Source organism: Meleagris gallopavo, chromosome 10, assembly GCF_000146605.3.
Source record: "Meleagris gallopavo isolate NT-WF06-2002-E0010 breed Aviagen turkey brand Nicholas breeding stock chromosome 10, Turkey_5.1, whole genome shotgun sequence".
Classification (NCBI taxonomy): domain Eukaryota; kingdom Metazoa; phylum Chordata; class Aves; order Galliformes; family Phasianidae; genus Meleagris; species Meleagris gallopavo.
Window position 1 is genome coordinate 21,998,733 of NC_015020.2, and position 10,478 is coordinate 22,009,210.

The 10,478-nt window shown below is 43.4% G+C and overlaps 1 protein-coding gene across 1 annotated transcript in view; it reads right to left on the bottom strand.

Moving 5' to 3' along the window:
* USP24 (ubiquitin specific peptidase 24) overlaps positions 1-50 on the bottom strand; it is a gene marked incomplete at its 3' end in the record, with an annotated part of 32,650 nt that extends 32,600 nt beyond the window's left edge. The window contains exon 1 of the mRNA XM_031554985.1: positions 41-50. Within this exon, the coding sequence (XP_031410845.1) occupies positions 41-50 (10 nt within the window). The remainder of the gene's footprint in view (positions 1-40) is intronic.
* Positions 51-10,478: the final 10,428 nt, after the last annotated feature.

Consider the following 10,478-nt stretch of genomic DNA (forward strand, 5'->3'; position numbering starts at 1 on the left):
AAACTACAATTGTACTTCTCCTGAAGTCAAAGTAAGTTACTGGAAAGCATTCTGGAATGCAAACGGAAAAAAGCAAGCAGAAGGCTGCAGCTCAGCTTTCCATGTCCCATTGCTCGTGGCACAGAGCAGCAGCTATTTCTGTGCACTGGCAGCACTCGGAACGAGCCCCTGTCCTTTGTTAGGTGCCACACGAGGTAACTGCCTCAGCAGTGCCAAACACAATTCTAGGCAAGTTATCTACTTCTTCTATGTTGTTTACTCTTTTCACACTGAATCAGCGCTATCTAGCCCATGTGTCAGAGTTCACAGAGACTTCCTCTGGCTGCAGAACAGCGAACAACTGAAGCAGGAGAAAGGACAGAATGACTGGGTCAGGCCTGGCAGCAGGCAGGAGCAACTGTCCGAGGAAAACACAAGTGTCATGGGGGTAACAGGATCGCAGCCGGAGGGGAGCCAGGGACACACGGCGTAAGCTGAACGAAATGGCTGGACTGGAGAGGACACGGTGTATGAGGAATGGAATCAGTTCGTGCAGAAGGGCACTGCAAGCTCTCACTGCACTCACTTGTTGCAAGATCAGACCTGTGTATTAAAATGTAAATGGATCCTATTCACTTTCATAGCAATTCAAAAACATTATGTCAAGGAAATGGCAATTGTACAGAGCTTACCCTGTGAAGTTAATAGGCACGAGTGACAACAGCACACGGTGGCTGTACTTAATGGTAGGTTCTCGACAGCAGCACTACAATTTATAGGAGTGTAATGCAAAACAGGACTCAGGCAAGACAACACGTCAGTGTTTGGGAAGGTGCCACCTTCCCACAATGCTCTATAAACACTCAGTCCCAAGTTTGCCATTATGGAAAGCTATATGGATCTCCAGCTTCTGCAACTGACATTCTCTGATCCAGCACTGTGCAAGGAAGTTTAACGTAGCTCACATCTGGGAAATCACCTCTTGCGAACTTCTGGAGAAGTGATGTTTGAGCGTCCAAATAAAAAGATACTGAAGGTATTTAAAAGCAACTGCTCTCTAGGAAATATCCTGCTGCAGTGATACAGCTTTCGTAGATGATATCCACCCAGAACATATTTAACTTCCTGCAGAAAATGAATTTCTAAGGAAAGCCCTTAATACTAACTGCATAGAATACAACAATTAGCTTAATAAAGGAAGCCTGACTGTAGTGCAAACATTCCATTGCTAGCTCCCAGATTCCATTTCAGCCTGGACTTGTAGCATAGGCAAAACAAGATCTCAACAAATGATTACATTAAGAGAGCTGTGCTTTCTTCGTTCCCTAGAGCAGAGTATCCACATTGAATATCCATTACTAACATTAGTGGTTGAGAGGTGCAGCCTCACAGCAGTGCAGACCTTTCAACATTGCTGAAAAGCTGCACCTGTTGCTCTGCTTCCCCATAAGTGGAGCTGCTCTTTATTCACCTCTTCCCCCACAAGCGATGAGCAGCACCTGCCATATTACAGAAACACATAATGAGTGAATTAATACATTTTCTTCATGGTGTGCTCACATGAAAGGGCATTACCATAGCTATGTTAAGAACAGAACTGGTCTGCTGCTGTACTGAGTCTCCCAAGAGAATGGTGACAAGAAGATCACTGTGATCCAGCACCAGGGTGCGGTGCTGGAAACTGCCCTGACAACAAAGGGAACTATTTGCATTGGAGGAGTGCATCTTTGGCACCTTCTGTTCACCAAAAATGACAAGTCATCCTTAAACGTCGATTTTCTGCTACTAAAATCCTGCCCAGAAAGTGTCAAGCTTAATTATGTATTAATTGTAGAACGCATCACATAAAAGCAGCCTCATAGCTGCCACGAAACATGCAACGGGCTCAGAGAAATGCCAATGTCAAACTCCAAATCATTAACTAATTTCATACTCATAGAGATTGCCACCATGACCAGTCTGTACCTCATCTCTTACAGCTCACCCAGTATGAGGAACACTGAAAACACACTGCTGCTCTTTCATACCTCTAATGTACAAAACCCAAACTGTTCACCATCCAACTTGCAATTAGTGCACTGCTGTTTGCATTGACGGCTCAGCAGTGCCCCAGCTGCCCACCAAGGTGCTACATAAGATCTTCCAATGTTTTATGCTGGCTCCCTGCTAACCAACACACTGAAGGGCCTACTTGCTCTCCTGACATTCACAAAGACAACGCACCACAGCTCTGAACAGGTAACAGTGGTTAATTAGTGCTTTGGAACTAAAGGGCTAGGAACTGTCACTGGGGAACCTACTGGTAGCCTTCACAGGCCTTTATTTCACCTGGGGAAGAAGAGTATTTGAGAAAATATCCTCACTTCAAGTTTCAAGTGCTGATTCAGGGCTGTCACTCAGGAGATCTGACACCTCCCCAGGCTGTTTGCAGTCTGAAGAGATACTTCTGCGTAAAGCCTGCCATGAAGACTAACACAGAACAAAGATTAACCCTTGCATAAGAAGTGGAATAGAAGTTAAAGTTAACTGCCAAAAGTTCACAGTTCAAGGCTTCAAAATGCATTCCTGCAGCATTCAGTTAATTGACTTATCAAGCTGTTCAATGAAAGCCACCAACTTCCCTATGCTGGTCACTTTCCATAAAGCAACAAGGAGCTCAAGAGTGTGTATTTTGATGTTAGCTGGCACTCTTGGAATGAAATTACAGCCAAATTATAAATTCAGTTTGTTAATTTGATTTTGAGAGAAGGATATCAATGCAGTTCAGTGTCGCTAGAGCTAAGTTATGCCACGTGCTCTTGAATCTTATATAATTAATGAAACAGAACCAGAAAGTCATGTTTCTTTTAATAAATGATGGGATCGGAGCTTTTACAATCAAACTGTCCCTCACCCTCATGCATCTCCAGTAAGTGGTTTCCACGGGTGATTTTACAGCCAAGCAAACAGAATTTGATGTGTTGCTGTATTGCTAACAAACAGACCTCCTTCTTGTTACTACATACCAACAAACACGATCGAGTTTAACTGCACTGAAAAGCTGTAATGAAGAAACACAACATCCTTAAAGCCAGAACTAGAAGACAAAAATGAGGCCCACCTCTTACTTTTAACACAGATTTACTGAGCAATAAGGATCAGCTGCTCAGTGCTCCAGCTGCCCCCGCTGCCAAGTCCAATGGCAGTACTTCCCTCTGGCACAGCACTGCTGTGTGATTCACTGCTGTGTGCAAAGCAGCCCAGCACTCAGGTGGAGGCCCTGCATCGAACACCCATACAACCAGAAAGAGCAGTTCTTTGCTCACTTATCTATCACGTCCATCAACTTCTGGGAGCAGCCATGAGTCCTGCAGTTATGACTTGCAGGTCTATCTGTCGTACTGCTAATTATAGCAGCTTTTACTTTCACATTGGGTGTCAATTCGTTGGTTTTTTTTTCTTTCCCATTTTAATTAACTCCTAGGAGGAAGATGCCTGTTACCCACAATTGATTCACTGGAATAAAGGTTTTCAAATAAATCAAAGCTACCACTTCACACTTAGGCAGGAGATGGCAATGTTTAAACACACGGTTACATTTTCTTACTTGGAACCCACTTTGTTCTGATAAAGCTGAAAGAACTTGAAGCTCTGGTCAGGCTGCAGGAACCATCCATAACAACTTACTGAGGAACAGCCACTTATCTCAAAACATAGTAGCAGTTTCTAACTGCTGTACAACTCAAGCAGATACAGCGTCATTCGCTTGCATTCCTGTCCAAGGGAACACATACCTGTATGCAAAAATCCCCCAGCACACTGACAGAAAGGAATGCTTTCTATGACTTAAGTAAGCTTCTTGGTAGATATGTCACTATTCTGTTCTTTCTTGCATAGAAATAAAGCCTTTAAGTTCATATTTTTGCTATGCACTACTTGACACAAGCAAAGAGACTTGTCATAAGAAAAAACATAAGGATTTAATAATGTTAATGTGAAGCAATGATCCCATTCTAGTCACTAAAGGAAAATAAACCCTGTGTTAAGGACTGCACTTACCGGGAGCCCACCATAAATACCTTCCAAGAAAAGAAGTGATTTGTTTGGTGAACGTTTGCATGCAAAGCTTTGGACTCTGACCTTAACAGGGAACAGCACGAGCAGGTTATCACGAATGTATGGTTAGAATGAAGTCTCCTCAGTACGTATGAAGGATTATAACCAATCAGCCACCAAAAATATGGCTTCCCCCACCCCCTCTCAAAACTCAAGAACTACATAAACCTAGGAGAAAGAACACAACATGAACTTGGATGGGGAAGAACTACAACTGGGGTTTTCTAAAACACAGCTTGAACTGTACCCCTGATCTCCATGGTGATATTGCAGTGCTGCAGTGCAATATCCCCACCATGCCCTGTGGCTCAGAGGAGCACAGTGCCCAGCAAAACGGACCAAAGTGACAGCACTGCTCTTCCCAACCCTTTAGTTATTGTAAGCACAAAATGCACTGCTTATTACCAAACAACTCAAAATAACTGAGTGGAATCAGATAAACATCTTAATAGAATAAAACAACAAATTGCAAATCCTTAAGTCAATAAGTCTGTTCCCCTTTGGCAAAGCACCAGGCATGAACAGAGAAGTGCTGCAGAAGCAGTAGATAAAGTATTTATTCTGACACTTCAGTGGCCAAAATTCAAGCTCTGGAAGGGAAAACTACTCAGCAACACTGCTAAACACACCCTTAACACTTCTGTTCTACTTTTATAGATGTATAGTGAGACAGACGCAACAAAGAAGCTGAGAATGAGTCTGAATTCCAGTTCCACACCATATCGTTACAAATTTGTGATCAAGCACCAAGGAAACCCATCTGTAAACGCCTCCCAAGACAGCTCTGCTGGGTGTCGGAGCATGAGAGGTGAAAACTGCTGCTACACTGTGCGCAGGAAGATCAGGTGCCATGAAGCACTCAGTACACTGGGGTTTAGTTTTCTTTTCTTTTTTTTTTTTTAATTTGGCCCACAAAGTTTAACTGAACCATACATACCAGGGACTGTTTCCATGGCAGCAGAAATACGTGATTTTTTTCAAATTAAGAGTTTACAAAAGAAAGGGGCACTTCCTTTCCATCCTTGCCCTCTTCACACAAAGAGCCAGTGTTCCTTAATCCAAAAGCAAGCCAAATGATTTGCTGGAATTAACTTCTAACACTGGCTAATTTGTTTTTATTCTCATTCTTCCTCAGTATTTCACTTCCTTGTTAAACAGCTGCCACAGAGCAGCACTTGAAGCTGGGAAGATGACCAGCAAATGCCTCCAGAGAGCCCCGTGTCAGCTTCCTGCCCAGCTGAGGGATGCCTGCGCAGAGCTGCCTCTGCAGGCACTGCCCTCGCAGTAATTTAGAGGTGTCAGTCTCCATGCGAAGATTACTCCAACGTTACACAATAACAGGCTTACAAGTTCTCTGAAACAAGCCTTATTTTTCAAGTTAGCAAACTGCCCCTCCAGCATTACCCCAATCCTCCCTACCTTCTTGATCTTAGTGGTGTCTCCAAGATGACGCACGGGGAATTTTCTTTCCAAATCCAAGGCAGCACCGATGCAGACAGCCTAAAATGAAGTTCTACACCAGGACAGCTGGTTTAATTTTTGAAAACAAAGATGCTGAAAACCGAGAGTGCTAAAGTACTAATTCCACTTGACATTCCCATGGCACCCAGCCAGGAACTCACCGCCAGAATCAGCCACAGAGCTCTATTTGATTGCTTAATTGTTTTACAAGGCCAATTTCTAGACAAGCCACACTGCAAAGCTTCCACTTGAGAATGCCAGAAATAGTCACTTCTGCAAAGCTCCACTCTGCTTACAAGACAGAAGACTGACTTAAATTTACAAAACTGTGAAATCCATTGCATTTCCTAAATAGCTTTTTTTTTGTCTTTAAGTAAATACAGCTCCTTCCAATCAAGGACCAAAGCACTCCACAAGCTTAACGTCCACGGTATTTGCAGTCAGCACAAGCCATTACCCTCATTGTACAAGCCAGCAGCTACAAAGTCTGGTTGCAGACCCTCTGTGATGCAGCACAACCCCCCGTGCTGAGCTGGAATAGGTTTTAGACACAGAATGGGAGTCAGAAATGGGTCCTGGCGCTGGCACTCACTGCAGTTGCTGACCCACTCCTCTTGACATCAACAGCACTTCTAAAAGCTTCTTGGATAAGTTATACTATAAACCTTATGTACTAGGTTATGGATGCCCCATCCCTGGAGGCATGCAGGGCCAGGCTGGATGTGGCTCTGGGCAGCCTGGTCTGCTGGTTGGCAACCCTGCACGTAGCAGCGGGTTGAAACGAGATGATCGTTGTGGTCCTTTTCAACCCAGGCCATTCTATGATTCTACTGTATCTGGTATATATGAGCTTTTGATCCAGCTCAACTAAAATTAAAATAAAATAAAGAGTGCATGCCAAAGGAGACAAGGATAGCTAGATGGTAACACGATCCACTAATAACAATTTACCCAAAAGGTCACAGTAATGACTCTGAGAAGCAGTTTAAAAACAATCAAGATCTCATTTTAGGAAGGTTTATATCAAGCACGTCCAACCTGCAGTCTGGGTGTAGCCCAGGACAGACATGAGATTGTGAACTCTCGCCATCATTACGTGATTCTAGGGATATCTGCCACAAGCAGGTCATGCACAGCTTCAGGACAGACCATGGAGGTGACAACGGGATGTGGCAGAGGTGAGCGCAGCGCAGGGCTGGCTGTGCCTCTCACATCAGCCACAAACATGGTCAGATCAGAACCCTACGTGAGTTACGTGTGCCTGTGCCATACAACGAGTACAACACGGTGACTGCTGATAATATTTCCTCCCACCTGCACATATGCATGCCTGTGAAGACAGGCAGTTATTGTTATTAAGCAGACATGGAAGTTTTCTCATTTATTAAACTTGAGTTTGTGTTACTTTATAAAATAACTCAATAAGTGAATACATTCATTGCTGAAGAAGTACCCAGAATACTTGTGTGGTGCTGACAAATCCTGCAATTTTCAGTGCTTTGATTCATTGGCTGAACACAGTCCTTGAACAGCATGCAGCCTTCAGTTCTGAGAGAGGAATTTGCAATAGATTCCAAGATTTAAAAAAAACTTTTTTAGGTGTTTTTGTGACCCCGTTTTCAGTCGACACAAACACATTACCCGTGAATTATCAAATGGAACATACAGAGCTGCAATCAGATATTCAACTCAGAGTGAAATCTGATCATGTCTCTTTACCAGACTTTTATAAGATCTCTCTTAACAGAGAGAAATATCCCTCGCTTCACAACCACATCTCATCCACACCACTGCTTTCTGGCAGGATGTGTGGATGTTTGCAAACAACTGATTTCAAGGATGAAGCTGTTAAGATGTTAAATCCGGACCCACAAGCCCTGCTTTTGCTTGTCCTGCTCTTCTCTATCCTATTTCTCTGTGGCTTGCTAAAGTCAGCGCCCAGGGCGCTCACGGCAGTTCCTGGACACACTGACAGACAGTGTCATCACATTCATTTATGGTTTCATCATAAACCCCATGGATTCAGCAGCAGTTCACATAACAGCTTATTTGTCAGTCATGAAAAGATGAGCATAACCCTCTTCCCTACTCCAGAGGATCACAGTACAAATCTTTGTGTTGCCTAAGGAATAAACATAAAAGAAGCTCAGATTCTTGCCAAAATGTACTTATCAGATTTACTTCAGCCAACAGACATAAACGTAAAAGTTGTATCAAACTGGCAAAGCTACCTCTTATAAAAGCAGCTGATCTGAGTCTGTCAAAGTGGTTTAGCACTGCAGAGGGCAGAACGCCGAGCCAAATGCAAACCTACAGATCAGCTTCCCAAGATTTCAGGAAAACTGCACAAGGAAACGTGAAAACCATCTGTATTTCCAAGTTAGTTAAGCGCGGTCATGCTAACAGCACACATCACAGGTAGTAACTTCCAATGGAATCAGTGTGGAAAACACGAGGCTGATGATTCCAACATTTGAGCCCTTGTGAAAATGAGTTCATGTGTGTTCTTATGTCAAGTCTCACATGTGACACACAGAGCACATATTGGGCCAGCTCACAACAGCTGCCTTCCAAATTCAGCCCCCTGTATCACCTCCAGATGCCCCTGAAGATCAGCAGCATGGACCGCTGAAGGAGGCCGCAGACTGGCTTTACTACTTCACCAAATGAAAGATGTTTTTATGAATAAGATATATATCTGATTGCTGTGATATTTTCAAAGAACACCGACAGATGAACCTTTCTTTGATCAACCAAGCAGAACAGGTTCTAACATTATGTAATAGAATCCAAATCAACATATGCAAACATAATGGGTTCATTACTGGTTAGAGAAAACGTCAAGTGTTCAATCATCCATAAATTTACTCTTATATGCACAGTAAACTGCACTCAGCCATAAAAAGAACATATACAAAGTACAGAGCTGACACACGTCTTGGAGCACGGCTGAAGTCTGCCTGTTATTTTTAAATAAAAAAGAAGTCAAACTAACTTTTGTTCGCATAGTTACGGGAAAGATCATTAGACTGGAAAAAAATTATTTAGGGGAAAATTGTAACAGCTGTGCTCTTTTTTTTTTTTCCCCCCCATGTACATTATTGGCATATACAACCCAAAAACCAAAACGAGCAATACAACGCTACCTCTAAGTGAGCATTAAAATCAGCATTATGATGAGAAAGAAGAATGCATACTGGTAGAAGGATCTCTCCTGGCAGGAAGATAAGCAGAAATAGCAGCTGAATTCCATGCTACAAGATAGCACGTGGACACTACAACATAATCTATATGACTACACTGAATAATACAAGGGTTTGTGCACTTGGCTTTCTGTACAGCTTCTCAGGCCATAAGCTTGTGCTGTATGGGAAACTACTTACTGATTAACGACCTAAATAATAGCTGTAGTTTATTAAATATACTTCCAAATTAAGTTTGGAGGAAAAAAAGGCTAAAAAGCAATTAAACATAATTTCTTTTCTTGTCATTTTATGAAGCACGTTGAAAGCTGCTAGGCTGCACTGCAATGTCAGACAAGCAGAGGAAAATAATCCTAACTCTCACAACTTTTAGAGGCCCAACTATTGCATTAAAAAGATATAATGTATACACACAGAGGAGTTGACAGATATTCATATGCAAATACCCCCAATTACTAAATTAAGGCCCGAGTTTATATAAAGGTTAATGCAGCGAGATACTTTAATCCTTCCACGCTTATTTTGTGGATTTGTAATCATCTGCCTGTATTCAAATGCTTTAGTTTTCCTCCCTCAGGTTATCAAGAACGCAAAGCAAACACCAACATGAGCGGCGAAGGAAACTGAAGTTAGTTTGATCAGACATACAAACTGCAATAGTAAGAAAGAAACCCTGTTAGAATTGTCAGTGTCACCTGTAATAAGAACAGCAGTGGGGGAAAAAAAAAGTGCTTTTCTGAAGTTTAAAGTGACAGCTTCTCTTTAAACGTCACACTGACAGCTCAGGTTAGCTATGAGAGAGCCGATAGGAAAATCCACTCCCTTCACAGTTACAAAGACCTGGATGTGAACGAGCAGAGCTCTCTCACAACCTTTCAAAGCAGAGCCTGGCAACCAGCTCCCTCTTGCTTCCATCAGTAACGTGACTTGACTCCTGCACAGCACACGTGCAGTCCAACAGATCACTCCACATACATTATCATCTTCTTACATCAGGTAAGGATCTGAACAAGGAAATTCAGCGTAAAAATCACCTGTTTTTATTCTGCAAGGTTGCACTTTGAGGCAGCACTCTGAGACCATGGATACAGCTGATCTGTGCACGTGCAGTTAGTAGATACGTGCACATATTCTCCATGTATAGATATTTTATTTAGGTATATACACTGGAAGAGAGCACTTCTGGCTCAGAACACCCCTAGGGCACTGCTCATGAGAGGGTGCATGAGCTCGAGCTCCGTGAGGGCTGTGCAGAGCAGCCTGCAGGCACCAGACAGCACAGCAGTTCTATTCTTACCCTATGGGCTCCACAATGTGGGCATCACCAATGAGCTCTTTCCATGAGTGCTGCGGGAAGTTTTGGACACAGTTCTGGCAGCACCCAGAGCCATGGGCGGAGGTGCAGGGCAGGGAGCCCTGGGTGCAGGGAATGCATGGAAGGGAAAGGCAGAACGAAGAGAGCTGCAGAAGGCTGACGTTCTCCAGCCCCGCTGCTCCAGGCGTGCTTTTCAAACACAGCTATAATTTATAAAGCCTTTGTTTGAAGAACATTTGAACTCATTGTACGCCCGCTTCTGAACGCGTTCAGCTCACTCGAAGAAAATCGTACGCAAAAAGCACTCGGGCTTATCCAAAGCAACACCCGGACCGCACTTCCCCTCGCGCGGAGCAAACAGCTCCGAGAAAACACGGACACGGGGCGAAAAGATCCCGGGGCAGCCATTCCTCCGGGCACGGCCG